At 41.4% G+C, this 25,771-nt stretch overlaps 1 protein-coding gene across 1 annotated transcript in view; it reads left to right on the top strand.

Annotated features, from left to right (window-relative positions):
• The first annotated feature begins 1,627 nt into the window (after positions 1–1,627).
• Positions 1,628–25,771, top strand: part of ephb6 (eph receptor B6) — a 35,244-nt gene continuing 11,100 nt past the window's right edge. Inside the window, exons 1-5 of the mRNA XM_071470136.1 lie at positions 1,628–1,777; positions 11,676–11,740; positions 17,079–17,351; positions 19,415–19,584; positions 19,703–19,998. Coding sequence (XP_071326237.1) covers positions 1,720–1,777; positions 11,676–11,740; positions 17,079–17,351; positions 19,415–19,584; positions 19,703–19,998 — 862 coding nt within the window. The 5' untranslated portion in view covers positions 1,628–1,719. The remainder of the gene's footprint in view (positions 1,778–11,675; positions 11,741–17,078; positions 17,352–19,414; positions 19,585–19,702; positions 19,999–25,771) is intronic.

Genomic DNA, 25,771 nt, shown 5'->3' with positions numbered 1-25,771 from the left:
GGGGGTTTTTTTTCTTTTTTTTTTGCTTGCTGTGGCTGCTGCTGCTGAACAGTTACATTTAAATGATATATTCATAGCCGTGTTGAGTTATGAGGTCAGATTTCCTCTTGAGTCACACAGCTTCAAAAGCCAAACCACAACATGTGGAGATGCAAGAGAATATTTACCTCAAAAGGAATTACTTTGATGCTTTACTTTTTACATTGCCGTTCTAATGAAAACATTATTCTAAAATTACAGGCCTTAGCTGGGGTTTTTTTTTAAGTGTAGTTGTTCTCACATTTTAGTGAAATCAAATACTAACTGCAAATCCAGAGGTTTCTGATTTGACTTTTTTATAACACAGACTAAAAAAAGAGGGCAGCAGCTAATGATGATGATTTTATTATCACTTAATTTGCCTTTTCTTTGCCATTTTTTCTTAACAACTTAGTGATTAATCAATTATCAAAAACTGCATTTAATTTTCTGACGAGTGACTCATTAGCTAATAAACTAATTGTTTCAGTTCTAAAGAAGCAAGAAGTTCTTTCAGAACCGAAAAAAATAGATGCGAGAAGTTTTAAATCCCTGCTTAATGAGTTGAGGAGCGTCATCTATTTCCCTCTTCACTTTACCTTCTGTACATCAGCCCCTCAGAGCAAAGAGCCGAGGGTAAAGGGCTCCCGGCTGGCTGGGAATGGGGCCATCTAACTGTGTCAAGCCAATAGGCAACATCTCCCTGCAAGAGTCTAGTGGAGTCTTATTCATCCCAGTGAACTGGGGCATGAAAGCCCATTAACAAGCTGCAATGCTGCAGCATGACCAGCGAGTGGCGTGCACAGACCAGAGGGCTGTTCGGCTCTCTGTGCGTGTCTGTGCATGTCTGTGTGTGTGTGTGTGTGAGTGTGTGTGTGTCTAGATACTGTCTGGATGAGCTGCCCTAAGAGGCGAGGAGTGTCTCTGTGAGACAGAGGGGTGGGGGGTTGTCATGTGAGAGATGGAGTGCCTCCAGAAAATGTTCTAAATTATATTTATTTTCCATAAAAAGTAGAAGTGAGCAAGAAATAAGAAAAAAAAGAGGAGAAAAAAATTGGGTACTTTCACATGCCACAGCTTGAAAAATGCAAGTTAGCACAGTGTTCAGATGTGTGAGAGATGCCACAGTTTGAGGCTCAGTCTGCCAGGCGGCCTCGCACAAATTTGTGCGAGGCATTAGTGGAGAGCTGGAACGGACACCATCAGACATGTCTAGACATTAGTTTTAGAGACCAGACAAACTTGTTTATTAATTTTTCCACCTCCATCTCTCTCTGTCACTCTCTCTTGTTGACTCTCTCTTGCTTTCTCTTTGTGTCTTTGTTTCTTTCAAATAAAAAAAGACCTCTCTCCCACTCTCCTCCTTTCTCTCTCTCTGATCTCTTTCTCTCCTCCTGTCTCTCTGACAACAGTGTTTTGTTTACTTCCTCGCTTGGCAGTGTACTTATTGTATGTGCGGCTCTGTAAATATTTTTCTCCTTCCCTCATCCATTCATCCATCCACCCCCTCCTCCTCTCTCTCTTGCTCTCTCTCGCTCCCTCTCTCTCAGATAAAGGGAGCAAATAGACTCCACCCCCTCTCTCACCCCCCTCTCCCTCTCTCGCTCCCTCTCACACACACTCACTCTATCTCCCTCTTTCTCTCTCTTTCATGCTCTCTCCCTCCCTCTCTCTCTCTGTCAGTGTCATTCTGTAGTGGAGATGTGGAGTGTCTTTCTGTCTCTCTGTCTGTTTTTCCAGCCTAATTCAGCGGAGGAAGGTAAGGACTAAACTTTTACATGAATTTATTCACATTAAATCTGTGCTTGCATGTGTGTGTGTGTGTGTGTGTGTGTGTGTGTTTATGGCTGTAGCGTGATGGACAGTTTACACAGCTCTTACTCGTAATGAGTCCACAAGTGAAGGATGGACACTTGGTATGCCTCTGTAATAGCTCTCTAAGAAAGTGTCTCTCTGGGAATTCTGGGCACTTTGACAACGTGTGAAACTGTGGCACGTAAGGCCACTCGTAAGGCCACTCGAGAAAGTGCAATTCATCCCAGATTTTTGGGGCTCCATCTCCAGCTTGGGACCCCCTGAATAATTACCACCTTTCCCCTTGTTCACAAAGCCTTCTGCGTGTTAGGTTTGTGTGCTCCGTATTGTGTCTGATTGAGTGAATATGCATGTACACGCTTGTGTGTGCCACTGTGGCAGCACATCAGATAGGACTTTGTTGGCATGGAAGTGCCAGGTGCGTGCCGGGGCCTATCAGGCTCCTGCAACAAAAGAATATGGAAATAAGGCAGGAGACAAATGAATAATAAGTTGCATAACGCGTTTCTGTTCGATGTCTGTGACCCCCCCCTCCCGCCTCCCCTCATGTCACTCATGATCTCATGGATGTGACAGTCAGGGACCCCTGCCCCCTGCCATCGTTATTAGTGCCCCTTTCTTTCTACGGACGCATCCTCTCCTATCTGCTCCTAACTGTCCGTGCTTTGTCTACATGAATGGAAATATTATGTATCTTGAAAAGTGCAAGAACGAGTGAGCAAGTGAGTGTATGTGTATGTGTGTGTGAGAGAGAGAGAGAGCGAGAGAGAGAGACTGACAGACTGTCTGGAAAGGCTGATAGTTAAGTAAGAGTGTTCTGTCAGATCAGAGTGGGCTGACTCAAGACAACTGACGATAATTTGATGAGTCAAACTGACTTATACAGTACTGTATGCATGTGTGTGTATGTGTGTGTACATCTGTACATATGTGTGAGTGTGTCTAGTTATAGGTGCATGCATGCTTTAGTGTCTGCCTATACATAGCTCCCGCTCCAACATCCTGTCCCCAACACTTGAGGGGGTTTCAGCAGTCAGCACGCAATTACATTCAAAGGAAAGAGCTGCACCTGTTCTCGCTCATCTCCCATTGGCTTTAGTTTACTACGAGGTGTGTGTCAGTAATGGTCTATAACAGAGGTAACTTATATGTCAGCCTCATGCCACAGATTTGAGCTGCGTCTGTAACAGATGGCCTGGACTAAGATGAGACAGAATGACAGAGAGGGAGAGAGGCTGCACAGTGTTACTGGCCTACTGACTCTGTTTGTGTAAGTGAAACAGAGCGCTCCATAATACAGTATTAACCCAATATCATGGATGTCTATACAAATCCAAATAAGTTGAAGCATTTCATTATGACGTGAAGGGAGGATTTGGCGTCTGCCTCAGCTTTGATCGCGGTAAATGATGTGTCTGTCTGGACTGACTGTTAACTGATATGTTTACTGTCTGTCTCTCTGTTGTTTATTGTCTGTCTACTGCTTTCAAGAGTTCATCTATGTATCCACCTCTCTGTTCTCACACAAGAGAACATAAAGGCGGATCATTTTTAGTCCTCCTTTCTTGCAGTTAAGTGCATAAAAGCTGCAGAAAAACTCCAGAGCGTGTGAGTGACGGGACATTTGATTTATCACTCTCACATGCTGCCTGTGTAAGTGTTGATGCGTTCGCCCACATGCTTTGTTGATGTGAGGTGTTGATGTGAAGCCCAATGTCTGGACTCTAAACTGTTGGATCTGTGTTGCGGATTGTGTGTTCACATTGGATTAACACACCACACTGAAGGGAAGGCCTGTGCAGGAGGCACACCTGATGCCCCTCCAGCTCTTCCCGTCATGGATGAGCGGAGCTGCAGTGATGCTCACCAAGCAAAGCATATCCAGAAATTAACCTATTAATCTTACCCTGAAAAAGTAATCTCATGTGATTCTGACCAAAAGGCAACAGGCTGCTCAGTCTGTAAACTGACATGTTTAAAAAAATCACCCAGGAAAAAAGGTTTTGCAGGTGTTACTCCACTGCTGTACTTTGAAAGTACTTTATTTTTGTACTTCCCTTTAAAATAACTATCTACTTGTAAACTGCTACTTTTCAGAACAACACGTTGCACTTTTTTGTATGACAACATTTATCTGACGGCTTTTCAGATTAAGATTTTACATAAACAGAATCGACAAACTAATAAAGGAGATCAGCAAAGGAAACATTTCACATTGAAACTTCTCAAATGGGTTCAGTGGTTGGACAGTTTAAGACCCAGTCAGCATTATACAATATATCACAAAAAGCAAAGATTATATGAAAATAATTAAATTATGAACTTTGTTGGGAACCATGGGACTGAATAGTTGGCTCATATATATTAAGGATCTAATAATATACTACATAATAATTCATAGGAATCATAGGAACCACTTTCCTGCACGGTGAGAACTGCTTTTACTTTGTAATATTTATACTTTAACTTAAGTAAAGGATCTGCATGCGTCCCCCACCACTGGTTATCCGTACATAAAAAGAAAAACATCAGGCAGTAGCTATAAATTTTGGGCCATGTTGATATTCTCACTTTAAGGTCACTTGTGCCATCTTTCCTGCTGTTTCTGGCTTTAACTGGGTATTAATTAGGCAGATTACTGCCCGTATCCCGGGTGTGATAAGCCGTGTCTTTTTCAGGACATGATAAATTAGTGAAAGTGTGATAAGAAAATAAATGGCATGCTTGTCACAGTGGGAGTACAGTGGGACGGATGCCACTAAAAGCTTCCTGCTCTCGATCCTCCGGCCTGTGTGCGCACCGAGCTGCAGAAAGAGAGAAATCACATGCTGGTGGGAAGTGGAGGATGCAGCATCCCCATCACTGACACCACAACACTTAACTGTGACCAGGAGTTATTTTTAGCAGCATTTTTTCATGTAATTTTTAAAAGCAGCATAATTTTCTGTGGATGTTGAGAGCACTGTAATGACATTAGGCCACTTTCCCTCAAATGAATGACACATCTGTCATTTGTGATAGGAGAGGTTGAAGCCCTCAGGCAGCTGTGAGCCAAGACTCTCTGCTTTGAGTCAGTCAGTGTCGTGGCAGATAGCATCACAGATAATATGCCTGTGAGGACAGGCAATGAGTTAGAGCCAAAATATAACTGAAAGATGAACATGTGGTATGGACTGCCATGACACTGGAATGTAGTTTGCAGTTTTGAGTTTCACATTAAAGCTGCACTTGGCAGTTTGGCACGCTGGCACCGACCAAAAGGAGGGAGAGCTAAGTTTGATTGTTAAAGCTTTCACTGTTGAGAAATGACACAATGAGATTAGGGGAAACTGATCTCTTCGCAGATTTACATTCCTTCTTAGTGAGTGTTGAGGGTGGAGGTGGTGATGAAAATATGTTTGCAGCAGCCTCTTGCTTTGATGGTAAGTCTAGATTGTTCCCTATCAAGAGCTCACAGATTTTTAGGAGCAAATTTTGTATTTTTTCTTTAAAATCGGATTCTTCATTTCCACAGTGCTGTGATTATTTGTTTGCAGTGAAAGTTGAAGTAGGGACAGGGACAAATGTCTCTACTGTGGCTCCATTGACAAGTATTTTTCCACAAGAATTTTGGCTAACAGCTTTATTGGGTCTATTAAATAACGTAACTCATGATTCTTTCCTTCTTGCCAAAATCAAGCCTTCCTAGGTCTTAAAAACGCAACCAAAATGTGTCTAAACTGTGCTTTGCACAAGAGAGAGAGAGGTGCAGGAATACCTGAACGGGTTAAAGGAACAGTTTGACATTTTGGGAAATGCTTTTATTTGCTTTTATGCTGAAAGGTAACAAAGGTTAGAAAATAAAAATGTCAATTTGTATTTTTAAACGAGGTTACATACAGTATGGAGTTAAATCCTGAAGCAGGACTGCAACAAATTACTGCATGTATGATTTAAACAAGCAAGATACAGTAAAACATGCATTTTGTTGCCTTCGGACAGAGCCAGGCTTTTCCATTTCATGCTAAGATAACATGCTGCTGGTGGTAGCTTCCTATTTTCCCATCAAAACAGTGTTGATCATCTAACCTTAAGACACAAATTTACTGTCTGACATATGCACACATATACACACACCTTTCTGACACTGGTTATAAGGGGTTTTGTGTTCATTTCTGTAACTTTCTGAAACAGACAATCCAACGTTCTCATCCACTTCACGCCACGATAGGCCAGCTTTGTGGAGATGATATATGGAGGACTGAAACTGCCAAATCAAAAGTAGATAAATAAATGAATGAATAAATAAGTAAATGACCAAATAACTGCTAAGCTAGAGAAACTAGTAGATCCGAATAGCATGTCCTAGAAACTGGAAATGAGACAATATGCTTACTGCAGCACATAAAAGTGAAGACGTGCTAGTTTCTTTAGCGTAGCAGTTACTGACAGCCCCTCTCCCTCCCCCTCTCCTGCTCTCTCTTGCTCAATGTATCTTATGTTTAGTTATTCCTCTGCCTCATTTAGTGATGAGGGTACATATAATAAATACAGTTTATTTGCTATAATGAAGGCAAGGCTCAGTGGATTGGAAGCGCAGCTCCACTTCCCTGCAGCTCCCTACTATCCAGGGTGAATTTTTCTTTCTTGCTGCCTTTTTTTTTTTTTTTTATTTGTTACACAACCAAGTGCAACACTAAGACTGTCTGAAAATGTATGCCATTATCTATATTTAAACAGCATTGTGTGCCTCTGCTCTTAGGGGGTTAGATTTTCACTCGTACCAGCTATGAGCACTTATTATTGTACATATAGTACTAACTAGCTCTCTTCCAGCATAACCCAACCCTAACTACAGGCAAAGTGAACAAGTATATTTCCCAAAATGCTGTTCCTTTAAAGACCCCCTATGATAGAAATTACATTTTTAACCTGGTTAACATGTTCATATAAAGTCATATCATGAGCAAAATAAGCAGTCAATGCTATGACTCCATATTTCCACCTTGACACTGCAGTGAACCAATCGCAGTCTCATAAAAACGGATTCACACGGCCAGGGTTTCATTCGTAACATAACTTGGGAAACCTGTCAACCTTCAGGGACAAGGGGAAGACGAAATAAATCAGAAACCTTGTCAGTACAGGGAACAAGAGTTTGGTTGAGCACAACCACTAACACTGTCAGCCACTGCCAGTTACAAGCTAACAAACAGCATAAACAAATAAAAGATGCTAACTGTGCTAACTGTCCTGATATATGTGCTAGTCGCCGATATTAGTGCACAACAGACTCCTCATCTGAGTGCAGCACCAGTCATCAAAACCTTGTCAGTACAGAGAGCAAGAGTTTGCATTAGAACAGCCACTAACACTGTGTCGGCCACTGCCAGTTACAAGCTAACAAACAACGTAATGAATTAACTATGTTTACTGTTCTGATACGTCTTCTAGTCGATGATTTTGGTACACAACAAACGCCTCAAAAACTCCTGAGTCTAGATCTGACAGAGGCTCAAACATGAAGCTGAGTCTCTCTGATGTTTCCTCCGCTAATCATATTGATACGCCCTGCCAACCTAGCTGATCCTGATTTTCATTGAGGAAGTAAGTGTAGGTGAGCTTATAGTGCCTTTTTTTTTTTTTTTTTTTAAATTTTATTTTTTCTGTGAGAAAACCATGTCAAACTAAATCTTTATCATACCAGAGTGTTTTTACATAGTTTAAAACATGGCTGGAGAGGAAACTTTAAGATGTAGTTACTTTTTCAAATGTTATCATCAGGAAACAGTTTTTGTGAATTGCCCTCCTACCTGTGCCTGTTGCTGCCTGTTCTGTGACTCCTTGCCGGCATTGCTCTGTCATCTAACCTGGCTTAAGTGCTGTTTGTTGCAGCTGGGACTTTCATTCAGCTTAACCACCAGAGAGTTTTTGATAACTCCCTTTGACATGTGCATGCTTATTTCTGGAATCGCGTTAATCCCCCTTCTTCCTCGATCCTCCACCCTCCTGCTCCCGCTCTGACTTGGCATATCACTCTCTCACTGTGGTTGTTTGTAATGATGGTTTGGTGTAGGCCTTGTCCTTGACTGACTGTCTGTGGGTGGGAGCATCTGGAGCGTATAAAGAATGGGTGGAGATGGGTGGATAAGTGGACAAAAGACAAAACACAACCTGATCGCTGCTCAGAGCGCTTGTAGGCACTATGGGAATTTTTTGTTAAAGTGTGTGTGCACCCGTGTGTTTTTGTGTAACGTGTTGTTACCTGTGAGCTCAGTGACTGTGTACTCTTTGCAGGCACATTTACATTGGTGTTAAGGCGTATTACACACACACTCACACATTCACACCCCTTTAGCCTACGTTAATGTTAACACCTAAATTCTGTTGAGTGTCGGGTGGGGTGGGGGGGTGGGGGTGCGGGGGGGGGGCTCTATCGCCTGGAAAGTGTGCGTGAAAGGAGCATACATCTGCCGTCAAGGAGGTGTGACATGAACGACAGCACTACACTTAGCGCTGGAGAGTGTCGGTGCATGCATGGACACACAGGGAGGGAAAGTGTTGTGGGAAAGAGAAATGGATGGAGAGAGCGGGGAGAGGGTCACTCAGCTGAAGTGAACACTCCAGTGGCGGAGGGGACGGTCATGAACTAATGCAGGTCACCTGTGCACAACAGAAAAGAGCATTTACACCCACACCACACACAGAAAGAGAGGGGAGAGGAGAGGAGTGAAAGAAGCACATTCATATGCACAAACGCAATCCTATCATCCTCCTCTCATTCCTGTTTCATAATCCTGCTTTTACTATTCTATTGTCTCCTCTTTTTCTATCAAAGCTCTTCCCAAACAAACAGCAGACCTGGCATCAATAATGGAGCAGAGACTCTCTCTCCTTATTTAACGTACAGAGTTGCCTACCCTGCTGTCACTTTTTCGATGAATAATACACACATGCAGAGAGGCAGCAGATGAGAGGGACAAGGGACAAGATGGAGGTAGAAAAAAGGGGGAAAAGGTATCAAGTAAAGTGAGTAAAAGACCGAAGTGGAGCGGGAAGACGTGAGAGACCGCCGTGCATTAAAGCAGCACTCAGGTCCAGATTGCAGACTCAGCACTTCCACAAACTGTCAGGGACAAACTTTGAGTGTCTCAGCCCTCGCATGGACCAATAACAGAGACACTATAGTGCTCTGTGTACATGAAGGGGTTGTCTGAGAGTTAAATAAAGGGGCTTTTACTGCCTAGTGGACTTGCCAGCAAATGTCCCTCTCTTTTGTTCGACCCTGTCTCACACACACACAAGGTCCAGTCATGATGCCTCGGATTGAGCTAATCCTTGAAAGGTGTGTGTAACACGGCACTCAACGCTTATCTTAAGATGTCGTGGTGAATTATTCAACATGCTAATGTCACGCAATGAGACATGCATGGAGCTCTTTGAACACCCCTCCATGTAATCCTCATGTACAGGTTTGTGCCGGAAAGATGGGAGGCGACGTGAGGACCTGTGGTCCCTAAGGCCCCTCGACAAGAAGCTAAATAGTAGAGGCATAAATATTAATGTCAAAATAGTTTGCTATATATTATTTATGCATGACTCTGCCCTGAAGCAGAGGGTTAATTGAATTTGGAATGACACATTTGCAGCATTTGTGTGCATGTTTCTTATTTGATATAAACAGGATGGCGCTTAATGAGGTCACCATACATGATATGTGAGTGCATTTCATGCAGGACAATAATGATCATTTGCTCTTTTGAAATCAAATGAAGGATGAGTCTTGGGAAGCTAATCAATGGGCAGTTTCTTTGTCATCACACACATCTTAAAATGTTGTGAAAGATGTGAAAGAGCACAGTACAATGTGCGTCCTGCTTCAGCAGCATCACTAAACAAAGCAGGAAAGGTGTGTTACTAATGGAAATTGTCATTCCTCTGAAAGGCTTTAGAGTTGCTGGCTTGGTGGATTTAGTCTTCTCCCTGTAGCTGATTTTATCCTGATCGGCTCTGCCAAGCTGTCCAGACATGTGTTGCACTAAAAACTATTTATTCTGATGCCTGTGGCTGCATATAATCCTCAACTGTCACAGTCCATTTGTATTCTTTTCTTGATACAATTCATATCACTCCGAATCCTGGAGGATGTCCATGGAAAATGTGTGAATTTAGTGAGATTGACATAAAGACATGCTAGTGGGTGGGGAAGGGGGGCTTGTAAAAAGAAAAAAAAAGAAGAGGAAAGAGAGGATTGGAAGACAGATTTGCGGGGTCTCCAGCTTTGAGTTTAATCCTAAAAAGAAAAAGATCTGTTTACAGCACAGTCAGAGAATAGAGAGGTAGGGGTGATTTATGTCATAAACCACAAATGATATCATTTTCTTCTTCTTTGTTTGATTTATTAAGAAGAGGAGGGATTCAGTGTGTGTGCGGACAAGCTTGTACACCTGTGGAATAAAAACTGAGTGATCTCAGTGCATCAGTGGTATTTTGCTGAGACTATAGGGTACCTTTTGAAATCCCATCATGTGAGAGATGATTATGTAGATTAAAAAAATTCTATCCCTCTTTGTCTGGTTGTCAGAGAGAGGAAAAGAGAGCCTCCTTTTTCTCTGGTGAACGGCTGTGTGACATGAAATGGAAACGAAAAGTATAAAAATTGTATGACAACAATGAGGAGAATTATTTATCTGTAAACAGAGGCGGATGGCTCCTGCCTTCCCACAATGCTTTTTGTGTCTACAGGCCTTTGGGTGATTAGTGCTGTGCATGACAAAATCAGGCACTGTGTTTTTCTCCATTAACTCCATCTGTGCGAGCAACCAAACCTGAAGTCTGATGTTTGTGCCACCTCTGTGTGCACAACAAACTCTGGCCCGCGTTCAATCAGTGGCTCCTCAACAGAACCGAGTGCAGACTGTGCCAGACTGAAGGAACGGCAGCCACCACGTTTTTTGAATACTAATGGAAGATTCAAGGGCTTCAGTTTTGTGTTGGAAGCTGCCATGTGTCAGCACGCAGCACTCAGCATTGAAGTCACTTTGTGTGTGCGATTTCATTGCCAGCTTGCTTTTTAAAGCACTTAAACATAAAAGCAAATTATGGGAAAATACACTCCAACATAAAAGTCATACACTCCTCTAATGCTTTTCATCACAGATCAGTGGAAACGAGCAAATGCCTTATAAAACCTGAAATAAGAGAGAAACTAACATTGAACATATCATCATCATCCCCCACAAGAGGACGAGGGTTCCCTTTGAGCCAGACTAAAAGAAGCATCAGCTTCCTAAGTTTCAACAAAATGTGACACTAACTGTTATGGCCTTTTAAAGTTGGAAAATTTGACCTTTAATCACAGTGCCCCATCAGGTCAATCAGTTTCATTTTTTAAACAGCATAACATTGTGTCAAAATGCATCATCACTCAGAATACATTATTAGGTTTGACAGATGCACACAGCTGGAGCCCACCATGATTTTATCGCATGGGAGGAAAAATCAAAGAGAAATGTAGACAAATCCTGGATCTGTTCCACCAACAGTAAAGCAGCTTCCAAATACTTGTGGTATTTAACAAAAGCATAAAAGGCTGCTGGATTGCTTGTAAAAGCTCCCCCCCAAAATATATTACCATCTTTGTTGAGGCATTTTGGAATCACACTTTCTGTGGCTTTCAGTCCATGAGAGAATATCTGATGGTTACAGATTCTGTTTCACACTCTTTTCTCTTTTTTTTAGCACTCACCCTGCTTCAAGTTTTAACTCTATAGCAGCGATCAATAGCGTTCTTTTAAATTCCTTACAGCTTGTTTGTCTCTTTTCTTACACCTTGTCTTTGTTTGTGCTTCCTTCCCCCTCAGTGATGCTGCTGGACACAACAGAGTCTACCTCAGAGCTGGGCTGGACCACCTATCCAGACACAGGGGTAAGAAGAGAGCGGACTGTCAATGTGCTTTCCAGCTGTTGGGATGTTGGGAATCAAACGTGTTGAACACATGTTACACATAGTTAGGTGTTAAGTGTTAGGCTGTAATCACATACTAACTCTAATGATGGATTCATCACAGGAATATGTTACACATTTTTAACCGATGGTAATGGTACAAATGACTGTCTTATATGGGTCTTCAACTAATGATTATTTTCAATTATTGATTAATCAGCTGATTATTTTCTTGTTCAACTGATTAATTGTTTGGTCTATAAAACATCAGAATATAGTGAAAAACCCAACGATATATTAACTTTACTCTGATGTAAGACAAGAAAGAAAGCAACAAAGTCTCATATTTAAGCTTATCTTATTATACTAGCAAAATAAGGTTGTGTTGAAGGTCTTTGGTGATATTTTGGTCAGTCACCTGTGGACACCAACATGAAGTCATTGTCATAGTTTCACCACCTTGTTGGATTTTTAATAAAAAAAGAAACATTATGTTTATGTATTAGGTTAGTCATGAAAGGCCCTGTGTGTAATTATTTCACTTCTTATTATATATATACACACACACACACACACATGTATGTGTGTGTGTGTGTGTGTGTACGTGTATACATACACACACACACATAGATAGATAGATAGATAGATAGATAGGATTTTTAATATATCTTTAAAACAGAGTCAGTACAATTTTTGGATGGATTTCTCATGGATTCCTCACCATGTTTGCACTTTCACACATTCAATTCTACAGCATGACTGCTGTAGTATCCATTTTGCCAGCTGCATTGATTGCAGTGATTTAAATAAACAGCAGGCGTCCACTTTAACCTTAATGAGAACTCTGCCAACGCTGCCGTACTGAGAACTGTTTGAAGATTAGGAACAAAGTTATAAATGTTTATGTTAAGCGACAGGATAAGGTCAGTGTCATTATCTTGCAGAATCATGGCTGGCATCTGACATTGATTGGTGGAGCTTCTGGCAAGTGTCGCACAGGCTGTGAATGAGCATGAAGGTCTCACCTTGCCTTTAAAACAGCCTTGAGGGCTTCAATGCCCCTTAAATTTTTTTTATATTGGCCTAATGTGTGTCCTCATCCATGATAAGATTGCAGTGATTGAACAATAGATCTCCCATTCTTGAGCTGCTTTTTATTTAAGGTTGTTGCTTCGCCTTGAGCTATGTAAATATGTGTGTCTGGGGTTACTTGTGTGAGTATGTGTATGTGTAGTTGCGTGACTGTGCTAGGGTCAACTCCCGGGTCAGTTAAATTCATTCATCTGTGAGTGATTGCGGCTCACTTCTAATATGGCTCATAATTACACTCATTGTCATCATCTTTGAAATAATCAGTCAAACTACATGTGAGAAACTGTAGGACATCACATGTACTTGTTCTTCTTACTGTGCAGGAAATTCCTATACCAAGTTCTCAGAACAGTATTATTCTAAGTCTCTATCCATACATGGACAATATGTTCAAACATCTGATATATAAATTTAGATCACCATTTCATACTGTGCATGAAATGAAAACAAGTCACAACTCGCTACGTAAACACTACTTTCATGCATGTTTTGCTAAATGTGAGCCAACACTTACAACCCCCTTATCCCACCAGACTTTCACATGCTGGCAGCTGAAAAAGGACCACATGAAAGTACAGTAGTGTCTAACCAACATCTGGTAGGCACGCACACTCACATCGAGCCTTTTATCTCACCTTACACTAAACCTTAGCCATCATTATCACCCCAGTCTGGCCTCCAGTGTCGGGCCATAATTGTACATGATGTTGGATTAATTAGGGCCTCATGTGTGTTAGGAATCTGTGAACCATGACGGGCAGCTGCTAATAGGGGGGCATCCATTTGTGTGTGTGAGGAAGCGAGGGAGTGTGTGTATGTTTGTGTGTGCTTGTGTGTGTGTGTCTGCGAGGGAGAGAGAGAGAGAGAGAGAGAGAGAGAGAGCAAGTCAAGCATTTATGTTAGTTTTTCTTTTTTTTATGGTCCCTGGATGAGAAGTGCTTCTGAGATGGAGATATGGTTATTTGACCCGGGGCATCAAGCTGAGAAAAGTAGAAAGACAGACCAGGAGAGGGGGGAAGAGAAGGACGGAGGGTGTGTGTGTGTGTGTGTGTGTGTGTGTGTGTGTGTGTGTGTGCGCGTTCTTTTTTTAACCCTTCCCTCACTTTTCTCTTCACATCCCATCTCTTTTTCGTTTGCTTGAGGGTCTGTGGATATTATTTACTGCGCTCTCCTCCTGATTCTTCTTGATCTTTCACCATCTTTCCATTCTTTCAATTCACTGACAAGCGTCTTTGTCTCTGCCTCTTTCTCTCTCTCCCTCTTATAATCTTTCCTCCCTCTGCCCTTCACAGACCCAAAGCCACTGGGTCTCTGCCTCATATTCTTCCTTTTATCCCCCAACTCAACCTCCACTCTACCCCTCATTTCTCCTCAGTGTCAAACCAGCAGAGACTCCCCACTTCTTACAGTAGTCTTTTTTTTCTCTACTCATTTTCATTCTCTGTTCTTCCATTGTGTGTTTGCTTTGTGTGCACATGCATATGTCTTAGGGTATGTGTGCCTTCCCCTGCTCCTACATGTTTGTTTGTGTGTCGAGAGTCGTGTCCGAGGCCCTGCCCCTCCCCTGTCCTCTGTCACTGGAGAGATTGCGTGGCTCTCTGGCATTTCGGTTCAAATTAAATCACGGAGATGAGTCGTCCCTATTTTATTATTTTTTTTCCTCCTTCTTTCCAACGCTTCATCCAACCCCTCCTTCCCAATCTGCCCCATTTTTTTTCTGTCTTTTTTCATGTGGGAGGGAGAAACGAGACGAGGAGAAATAGGAAAGGGAGAGGGAGGGGTGGCGGTGGAGGTCGGGGTTTGGGGTCAGAAAACCAATGAAAGCTGTGTTTTTTCACAAAGGTACAGAAGCAAACTGCACGCAATGCCAACACAGATACCAGCCGCTACTCTCCCTATACCTGAAAGGCTGTGCCTGAAAGTCTGTGCCTTTTTCCACATGGTCCGGCTGTTGCCACCTGACTCTGTGCCACAAAAACACACACCCACATGCACTCTCTGTTTACTATTTTCCCATTATTTTCTCTCCCTACTCTCCATCTGCAGCCCACCATGTGCTCTCTGTTGTCCCCTCCATTTGATTTCCTTCGTTTCCATGTCTGACAGAGAGCGAATCCCAGCCTCAGAGAGAGAAAACTGTCCTTTCACTCCATTAGACTGACAGCGTCCCAGACTCTTTCTATCTGCTCACTGATCTTATCATTATTCCAATTGGACCCAATATGAATGCACTCTCTCATGTGTGATGCTACAAAGATCTTTGTTCACACTGGCTGTCAGAACCACACAGAGAAAGAGACATGAGCATGCAGAGAGACACTAACATGCACAAACACAGAAACACACACACACTCCAAATGCACCCTGATAGGGTGTCAGGACCTTTTGTCCTCTTACCATTGTTGCAGGGAGAATTATGATGATGAGGCCTAATACATAATTCTTCTGTGTTACAACAGAAAAGGCCCTGCTTGTCACTCAGGGCTACACAGCCTTAAAGCAGAGCCTTTTCATCTTGGAGGCGCCGTACTGTATAATTGGTGAAACTAAACCCCATGCCTACATTTACATTTTGACTCATTCAGAGCCGTGTCTCTGTGCTGCTCACTTTCCTCCACGAAGATCCAACTCATGTCCAATTCCATTTGTGCATCCACAAGTATTCAGATTCCCCAAAATATGACAAAATCTGCTCCATTTATTACAAAGCGGCTGCCACAAGTCAGACACACAAGTGTCTGCCACCTGTCACATGCGAGCAACAGTGCACATGCAAATGCAAATCCAATGCAAGAGATAAACCAACTACACGTCAATTTATAAAGCTGAATTATTGTTATTATAAAATGTAATTACTTAAAAAATGCAAACATATTTTTATTTCTTTTTTTGCCGCTGAACCTACTCTCTCTGTCACATCTTGTCATTCATTGCCATGGAAACAGTTTGGGGTTTATTTGAGCTTGAAAATAAAATTATCTGATATTTCTGCCTCATCTCACTATAATGGGGTGAACTGAACTTTGTTTATGGTCTTCAGTAACACGTTTAAGAAATTCAGCATCACCATGTCCTTTCAGAAACAGTGTCCTTGTTTCCTTTGGAAGTGTTTTGACCTTAAAAAATAGTTCCACTGAAAACCACTGACATTTTGTTTTGCGTATTATCCAGAGTAGTCATGACCTTGATGTTGATTTTTTTTTTCTTAAGCTTTTGTCAATGGCAATGTTGGCTCACCAGTTTGATACTTTCGTCCAGCCTGAAATATCTCAACAAATTTTGCATGAATTGCTGTGAAATTGTGCACATTTGCTGTGCACAACGAATTCTTATTATTTTGTCGAACAGTAGCAACTGGACAATCCAAGATATAGAGATAGCTAAACATTTGCACAAAGGTACAGAAATTTATGGTGTGTATGCAATGTCTCTCTGTGACTGTAGTGGTCCTTCAATATCTGCTCCAATTTTGGTACACAGAGATAATCTCGCTGGCTGTCAGCTGACAGGGATAACAGCCAAAATCGGCCCAGATGTAGAAGTAGCATTTGACACTCATGCTATATGGGCCAGACTTGGGCCAAGGAACCAGGCATAAATTGGGGCAGAAGAAACACAAATATGTATTCACCAGGATAATTTTGCTATCTGAAGTGATCTAAATGGCTAGATACACTATAAATAAGAAAATAGACAAACTAATTGTTTCTACATCAGTACAGTTTTGTCTGCCAGGCTTGAAATGTGTTATGTTTTAATGAAAGGCTCAAGTGGTCTAATTAACCCCTGGTTTTATAATCATTGATTACTAAATTATACAATGGACAAGCTATCATACAAATACAAGGACATAGAGATGACCTACTACTGGGTCCACTCAAGAACAACTTTTCACTTGTGGATTCAATGCCAGTGTGTGTTAAAGCAGAACAAAACACTCTATCATACTTATCTCTTTAAGGATGCAGATGTCAAACAACAGTGCCTGATCTTAGTAAAAGACAAGACCTGCATGTCAGCAGCACGGGCAGTAGGCTAAATATTTACCTTGTGACATGTAAACCATCTTTTAAGAGATGATCAAGATTCATAACTGAATAAACATTAAACATACCAGGGTTTTAACAGTTTATACAGGCTCTTTCTACAGCCCCCTGCTTAGGATCATGTTTCTCTTTTTCAGTGCTGAGTTTACACAAGCTCATAATATTGTCTCTGTCTCTCTCAGTGGGATGAGGTCAGTGTCCTGGACGACCGGGGGAAGCTCATACGAACCTTTGAGGTCTGTAATGTCAACCAAAATCCCCGTCTGCAGGACAACTGGTTGGCTACGCCTTTCCTGTACCGCCACTCAGCTCCACGGGTGTTTGTCACGTTGCGTTTCTCGGTGCGTGACTGCGCCAGCCTGCGATCACCATCACCCACCTGCCGAGAGACGCTCACCCTGTACTACAAACAGGCCGACTCCCAGAGGGAGCTGGAGAGGACCTGGGCAGCTGAGGTGAGGCGGAAAACCCAGTCAGGTCATGTCCTTTATTAGATTGTTGCACCTACATGGTGATCATTCTTTTACTGTGAGGCTCTTATTTTGAAGAACTTAATTGATCTTCATGGAGAAATTGTATCAAGATCAAGTAAAGTAAAAGAAAAGTTAAGAACTTCTCCTCCATCAGGCCTAAATAAGACATTTTCCTGCTTTTTGCAACACACCCTGCCCAGTTTGAGTCTAGAGCATTGCAGTAAAATAGACCCTCATTCCCAGTTATTTATACAACCGGTCAAATGTTTTTCCAAATCAGACAGGAAGACAAAAAAATGAAAAATGGTATTTATTGGTGAACGTGGGGCGTCCAAGTCCAGGTGCCAGAGTGTCAGCTTTTTGTGGGATGAAACGAGTGTGTTTGTCTCTGCCTCTCACATTAGCATAAGTGTTTAACATACACACAAACACACAAACTAGTTTTTACATTGAGATTTAAGTGCTACAAAATGTTTACACTGATAACTGCCAAGTGTTACTAACAGCTGTGTAGCTAATGGACAAAACGTTAGTTTGCTAATATATGACCCATTTCCACAGGTGAATTGAAATATGGTTGATCTGGCCCAACACTTGAGAAACAGGGAAGATTTTAAATTACATTTGACAAAAATAACCTTAAGCTACAACATGTTATGGTAATAGCATCAGTTAGGTTAGCATAATCAATTTCTCTCTCTAAACTGGATGAACGCTTACTCTGAAAGACATAATTGTCCATGTATTTATATAAAAGGTTACTATAATTAAACTTATTTAAAATTTTTAATTAAACTGTTATGTTTGGCAATTATGTATGCAGTTATATTATATATATATATTATGTTACAGCTTGAGGTGCTACAGTTGGATTTACACATCATCAAGATATTTCTTAAATTTTAATGGTTCAACCCGGTTTAGTGAATCACTTGGGTAAAATTAGCAAGTAGACTACTCACTAAGTAACACACAAATTTAGTAGTGGATTTACAAACAGCTGATGCATGTTCACCTCAACATGCTCAGTAGAAGTGATTATTGCTTGTTCCTGTGTTTTGGGGTGGGGGTGGGTGGGGGTGGGTGGGGGAGGGGGGTTGTCTTAACATCTTCATAGACATTATTAAACAAACAAATGAATTTGACATTTAAAATGTTCAGCAACTTTTTCTCTGATTAAAGTTAATTCGGCCATAGCTGATTTAAACAGGGAGTAATTCACTGCTTGAGGCAAACAACCTTCAGACAGAATCATTAAACAAAGTAAAATGACAATTTAATTGTGGTTACTTTAATGTTACACCAAAACAGCAAAACCTCTCATCATCTCATGACAAGGAGTAATTGCATAACCACCCTGATTGTACAATTACTATTGTTGGGCTTGATTGACGGCCTCCTCAGACCACACTGGTGTGACAAATGCTACGGTTTACAATATGTAATACATATGTATGTATGTAATATTTTAAACTCATTGCAGGAAATTCTCTGAACCTCATGTGTCCTCAATGAAGCAGTGTTTTGTTAGTGACTGACACTGACTGTTGAAAGATGCTTTGTTTATTTTGTGTGTGTCTGTGTGTGTGTGTGTGTGTGTGTTTGGAGAGGGAGTTGCTGAATCTGAGCTACATATGCTGTTGCAGTCACAGTGGGAGGGATGCATTTATCCTTAGGGAAGTGAGATGCTTCTTAAAAATGCAAATCAAACCCTGATGAGGAATCAGAAGAGCACAAAGCACTGCAGCGCTGAAAATCTTTGCAGAGACTTGAGCAGGATCCCCCACTGGGACCTCCATACTGCAGATCTGAGTCAACATTTACACTCCTCACTTAACTGCTTCATATTATACATGTGCCTGAGAAAAATTACAGCACTACCTTGAGCTTGTCTTTCATCTTGTCATTTTCCTCCTCCTGTTTTAATGCATTGTATATTCCCAATCCATGTTCATCTGTCAGTCAACTTATTTTAATGTCCATAATTTCCTTCTTGTTTACTTCCTCCACTGTCTTCTGTCCACTCTGCTCTGTCCTCACTGCAGCCATCCAGCAAAGAGAAGGAAACCAGGGAGGGCTGGGTGAAGATTGACACCATTGCAGCTGATAAGAGTTTCTCTAAGGTTGAACCCAGTTCACCTCACCAGTACCAACCAAACAGATACAGCCGAATCAACATCAAGACACGCAGCTTTGCCCCTCTTACACGCAATGGGTAACGGTCATTGTGCTACACTTTGTTGCTCTACACTTTGTTGCTCCACACTTTGTTGCTCACCAATATCCTCAGTCCCATAATTGCTGTCCATCTTAACATTTGACCCATGTTCCAGGTTTGTCCTGGCTATTGTCGACAGTGGAGCTTGTGTTTCCCTCATGGGTGTGTCTATCTTCTACCGCCGCTGTCCAGCCACCAGCCTCTACTTGGCGTCCTACCCGGCGACTCCCTCAGGGGCAGAACCAACGGCCTTAGTGCCTGTGAGCGGGACGTGCGTCCCCCACAGTAAAGCACAGGGAGGCACGCCCCCTCGCATGCACTGCAATGCTGAAGGAGAGTGGATGGTACCTGTAGGAGGATGTGTCTGTGATGAAGGCTATGAGCCAAACCTTAATGGATCTGCCTGCTTGGGTGAGTGTGAGGAACACTGACAGTGTACTGATCAGGTTGATTCCCACAGTCTCTGCACAATTTTAATCTAATATGAGATGCTTGGTAGCTGCAGTATATCAGCCTCGTGTGGGTGGTTAAGAGTTCTCTAATTTCACACTGCACCTCCAAAAAGATCAAAAAAGAGTGGTTATAAAATTGATCAAAAAATATCCCGACTTTTATCCTGAATCAGTTACAGATTCAAAGAAATTTGAATTAATGCATGCAAATTTTTTCATTTCAATTCAAACATAAAATGTGGATTAATCCTCAACAACATAAGAATTTATCCGTTTTGCGTTAGTAGAGAGAACAACAATATCTAGTTTGCTGCCATGGCAACATGGCGTGCATTGTATTTGTTTGTCGGCAGGATTATGCAAAAAGTGCTGAACTGATTTGCACCAAACTCGGTGGCGGGACGGGGCATGGGCAAGGGAAGAACCATCTGGTTAGAGGAGCATATCACTTATCACTTCTCTTAACATTGTGAGATAGGGCATTTTTCTACACTTTAGTCAATTTCTCAAGAAGTAATATGCCATTTTAGTTATAGATTTTTTGCTTGTTTGAATGGTAGTTCAAATTTCGAATTATCTCTTAACTGACTTTGATGAGTGAATTTCCCCTTTACATGTCTAAAAAACCTCACCGGTAATCAGTCAACTTTTTGGGCCAGTCTTGACTTTCTGTCAGTTCTCTTCTTGGTATTTCATGAGATGTGACAGCAGCTCCTCTCAGTGCTGAAAGGAGCTGCTGTCAGTCTGATACACAACTGTGCCCTGGGAAACGAGGGCAAGCAGGTGGAGATTGAATCTCATCCATTCAGTGCGTTTGTAGTGATATAACTTTGCACATATGGTCTGCCATGAACAAGGTTTCACAGAAATATCTTCAGGCAATACAGGGAGATTGTTTGACCAGAGGTGTTTAATAGACTGTTGACTCTTCACGTGGTGTGACTATAATGAAATGAAGAGAAGAGAGCGTATGACTGGGAGCCAGAGAAAAGAGTACCGAGGTCAGCAATTGCAAAACTGGTCAAAAGTGTTTGCACTTCTTAAAGTGGGTGTAAGTGGAGGAAAAAAAGAAGTAGAAAAAAATTTGAGAGATGTCCAGACGGACAGGAAGGGATATAGGGAGAGAGCAGGAGGAGGGAAAGAGGAAGAGAGGGAGAGAGCCATAGTGAGAGGGATGTGACACATTTAGGTCATGGCGATGTAATGGCCACTCGTCTGTGAACAAGTGACAGAAACCGCAGGGGGAGAGAGGGGGAGTGGAGAGAAAATAGGGAGAGATGGAGGGAGAGTGAAAGATAGGAGGATGCAAGTTAACGACTTAAAGAACTGAGCAGGCAAAAAATTCTAAGGGCGTGAAGGGAAATGAGTGGATGGTTGCGTGAGTCTTTTTGTGTGAATGTATGAACATCTTTTTTTTTTTATGCTGATAGTGCTTTTCACATGTGTGACATATGTCTGAGGACTGTAAATGACAGTAAAACACTGTAATCTACCAGGAATTTCTATGGACATAATTGCTCAGTTCCCTTCTCGCACTGGGGCCCTCAAAGTCTAACTAACTCCAGTACAATTAATCCTCCTATTCTGCCAAGTCAGCTGTGAAATGTGTTCATGCTTTACATCTGCACTGGGCCCTCCACTTGTGTTTGATTGATGTTTACTGACAAATCACCCCTCGACATTGCTCAGCTGCCGGACCAAAGGCTCGTACTGACCGTCTATGAGTGATCTAACACGGTGCTGCCCACGCTGCTCCGGCTTATTGTTCCAACTCTGATTTGATTATGTTTTGTTGATCACTTCACTGACTAATGATGTGGATTGGCATCATTACATTGTTGTCCTCCCTGGCTCCCTGGGAATATTGAGAAAAGAAGCAGATGGTTAACTGGCGATGCAGTCGTCAAGGATTATTAACAGTAGCCGATCCTTGTTCTCACTGAAAGTAGAGCACCAAACTTTCTTCACTATTAGAAGTTGTACATTTTGTTCTTGTTTGAATTAAGTACCAAGGACATTTAATAATAGCACATAGTGTGCAAATGATAGACTGTGCTGCACTTATGTATTGGAATTGGAAGCTGTAATGTAAAACACACCAGTTTGGAAAATGTACTTTGAACAGCTCTGAGAAAAAAAAAAAAGACTTAATCAAGAGTTAACTGATATTCATCTCCACTTATTGCAAGTGTGCTATGCATTTCATTCAACACACATTATATTCAGTACAGTCACTGGTACTCTTAGATTGCAATGTCTTTAATTTTCATTATTTCATTGAATTGTATTAGGCTATTTAAGTAACTCACTGCTATGTAAATTAATGCTGTTTGATAGCCATGTGAGAATACCATACCCAGCGCAGCACTGCCCCCTCAAGCAAGACAAACAATGGACTCTAGGACTTGTAAGTTCTTGTCATAATAACTTACAAGTAAAAAAGCTAAGTACAAGTGTCTTAGTAAGCTACTTGAAACATCACATCCATTTCCCATTAACATGTGATGCATGAACAGCGAACAGTGACTCGCTACTGTTTTGTGTCCATATGTTTTGTGTCCATATGTTTTGTGTCCATATGTGTGCAACATTTGGCTTTTTTCCCTAAACACATTAGAGGGAATTTAGACTTCAGTGTCTTGCTCAAGGACAATTTGACAGGGAGACAGCAGAAGGCAGGGGTTGAACCACCTACTCCATAACTGATGGGTTATGCGCTCTACCACCTAAGCTAGCTGGGGGGAAAGAATTTAACATTCAAAATCACAGCTAATGTGCTTTTCAGGACTGTGTGTGCATAACATTATTTGACATAATGTTTTTTCAACTGAGTTGAGCCCTGAGAAGTGCTTTAAAAAATAATATGACATTACCAAACCTATTTTCGCTTTAGTAGAAAATTGTATGTTTATATAGGACCCTACTGCTTATTGTGAAAAGCTGATTAGAAAATAGGTTTTTAGGGTGTCTAAAAACACACAATAACAACCTTATCCTGTGTTTTGTTTTTATAGTTTTTTTTTTTACAGTTTTTCCTCCACTGTAAGATCAGACCTTAGATTATCCCATTTCTTTTTGCTGGAATTGAAAATAAATCACGAGAAATAACAACAACACTTGAGAAGAAGTGGTGATAAAAACTTTACAGTCGTCTGTTAATCCACCTCATGTGTGATGCCTGATTATTATGGTAAGACTCACCAAACAGCACGGCACCATTTGGACTGATGATATATTAAGTCGCCAACTGAAACACTTACAAAAACATGTCCCGCATCTTGGCGGACAGACATTAAAAGATCATTACTCAAATATTTATGAAGCTGTTTTTCTCAAGCAAGTCTAAAAGGACATTTGGGTTCTGCATGATCACTGTGACATTCAAAGCTCGCTTTTGGGCAACACTCGTCTGAAAAATGTTAAGAACAGTGGCAGATGAAAAGCAACAGCTATCTGCTGTTATTTCATTTTCCTGCCAAACAACAGAAGGATGTTTTTCTCCTTTGACATTTTCATCCCGCAAAGGAGATGGAGAGGCGGAGAGCACGGGCGGAAACACGACCGAGCATGAGACGCAATTACACCTGTTCAGCCAAACATGAAACAGTCCTTCAGTAGTGGGCTCCTGGAGCTGGTCCGAGCTGGCCGTACAGCACCCTCATACGAGCCTCCTCCTTCTGTTTGATTCCTCCCGAATATTAAGCCACTGTTGAGGATTTGGGACAGGGATTAGTGCTGAAGGCTTTAACGGGCTTTGAGTTAATTTGGACCCATGTTGGTATTTTCTGTGGCGTGCGACTGTTTCGTGACATTGAAATATTCAACGTGTCAGATTGTCCCCATTTGTCACCCAGCGTGTTCACTCTCAGCACAGACACATCCACTAGCTCTCCTTAGGCATGATATTGTAGAAAACAAAAACATGTGGCCAGGGGAGAAAGCAACTGAAAGTACAACTGAAAGTGTGATATTGTTTTGAGTGTGACGGGTGACTCCACTCTGGTCCTAAAAAAGCTCTTTTCACCAAGTAGCATGGACATTTTCCTTAAAGCAGCATTTGTTTATTTGATCCTCTAAGATTAAAAAATTCTGGTCGTTCTTTTTTCTTCACAATTTATCACCCACCATGATATGTCAAGTGGACATTTTCCAATTGCCAATGCAGACATTCAAATTCTGTTCCGGTCTATTAATAAAGACCACGCTCTGGGCAAACTACACTTAATTGAAATGATCAATGAGATAAAGTATTGACTGTTGGCTGAACTTTGTTGTGATGATAAATGAAGCTGAACAACATCACTTCAGTTGTCTGTGGAGCAAATTTATTGAGCACATTGGTTCATCAAGCAGCAAGAAGGCTTGTTTTAGACATGACATTTTTTAAGTCCAGGGATTTTAGAAACACTAAGGTTATCAGTCCCAGTTCCCCAAGATCCTGGGACTTCACAAGCCAACATTATATTTTAAATATTTTCTTAATTCATTTTCATTTTATGATCATTTATATGATAACACTTTTTTATAAAACATTTTTGCCTAAAAACAGTCCCATTAAAAGATTTTGACTTCGTAATTGCTGAATGAACTCTTCCCTTCACGTCCTTACAATCCCTATGTTCTCAGAAACAATACTGAGGACATGATCTCATTGTCCTCAATGGGAGGTATGGTCTGATTTTACACACATCAAATAAGCAGGACAAAAGCAGCGTACACAGGAAAATGAGAAGTATTTAGAACACTGGAAATTGCAAAATCCCTAAAGTGTAATGAGGCAAACATCCATCTGAAAGAAAAACAGCCTATAAATACATATAAAATTACCACCCCACTTACAATTAGAATAATTTGCATTATGTAACCCCCTAATTGTGGGTGGAGGTGCACATAGTTTTTCTTTTTCATGGGTGATGAAAATCCTTGATGGGTAAAAAGTTTCCTCATTAAATATTTGGGAACTTGCAATATTCAGTGTACAAGCCACAGTATCAGCTCTTTTTCCCTGAGTTAACATGTAGGATTTGTCTACAACATGCTATAGAATTTAATACTGCACTAAAAAAAGGGAAGGAACTATTTTCTTTGTCACTGTTTAAATGAAGTCCAGCTTTGCTGCAGTGTATTTCATGGGTTGAGAAAAGTGACTTGTTTATGTGAGAAAATCCAACAAAGGACTACTTGCCTTTGCATATGGCAGTGTGCTGCTGGAGCTTATGACAGACGATATTAGAGCACATATGATTCTCTGTCTGTCTGTTTCCAGGCTGCGCTGAACAACACAACTTACAAATAAAGAAGGATGGAGGGACGCATGGGAAGGCATATACAGTCTGAACCATGTGTACCCACCTCTCCTGTTGTGTGGTCACATCTGTGACCAAGCTTATGTGTGTGTCTGGAAGAGAGAGAGAGAGAGAGAGAGAGAGAGAGAGAGAGATTATGCTGGAAGCCAAAAGAGGGAATGAGCACATGAAAGAGGGAAGAGAGAAAGAGAAAATTGGGTCAGTGATCTACATACCAAAGTATTATGTTAACGTCAAATGACTCACCTCATTGCTGTTTTTCTTCTATTTCTGTTTATCTCTGCAGAAACTGTCTATCTATCTATCTATCTATCTATCTATCTATCTATCTGGTCTCCTCTCATCACTTTTATTAATTTCATTGCCATGAACTCATCAGGTCACAGGATTAGATTAGATTAGATTAGATTCAGTCTTCATTGCCAT

The sequence above is a fragment of the Trachinotus anak genome, unplaced genomic scaffold, assembly GCF_046630095.1.
Source record: "Trachinotus anak isolate AG129_WGS33_773 ecotype Australia unplaced genomic scaffold, CSIRO_AGI_Tana_v1 ptg000032l, whole genome shotgun sequence".
Lineage (NCBI taxonomy): Eukaryota > Metazoa > Chordata > Actinopteri > Carangiformes > Carangidae > Trachinotus > Trachinotus anak.
The sequence above is the reverse complement of the archived record's forward strand: the minus strand, read 5'-3'. Positions and strand labels throughout refer to the sequence as shown.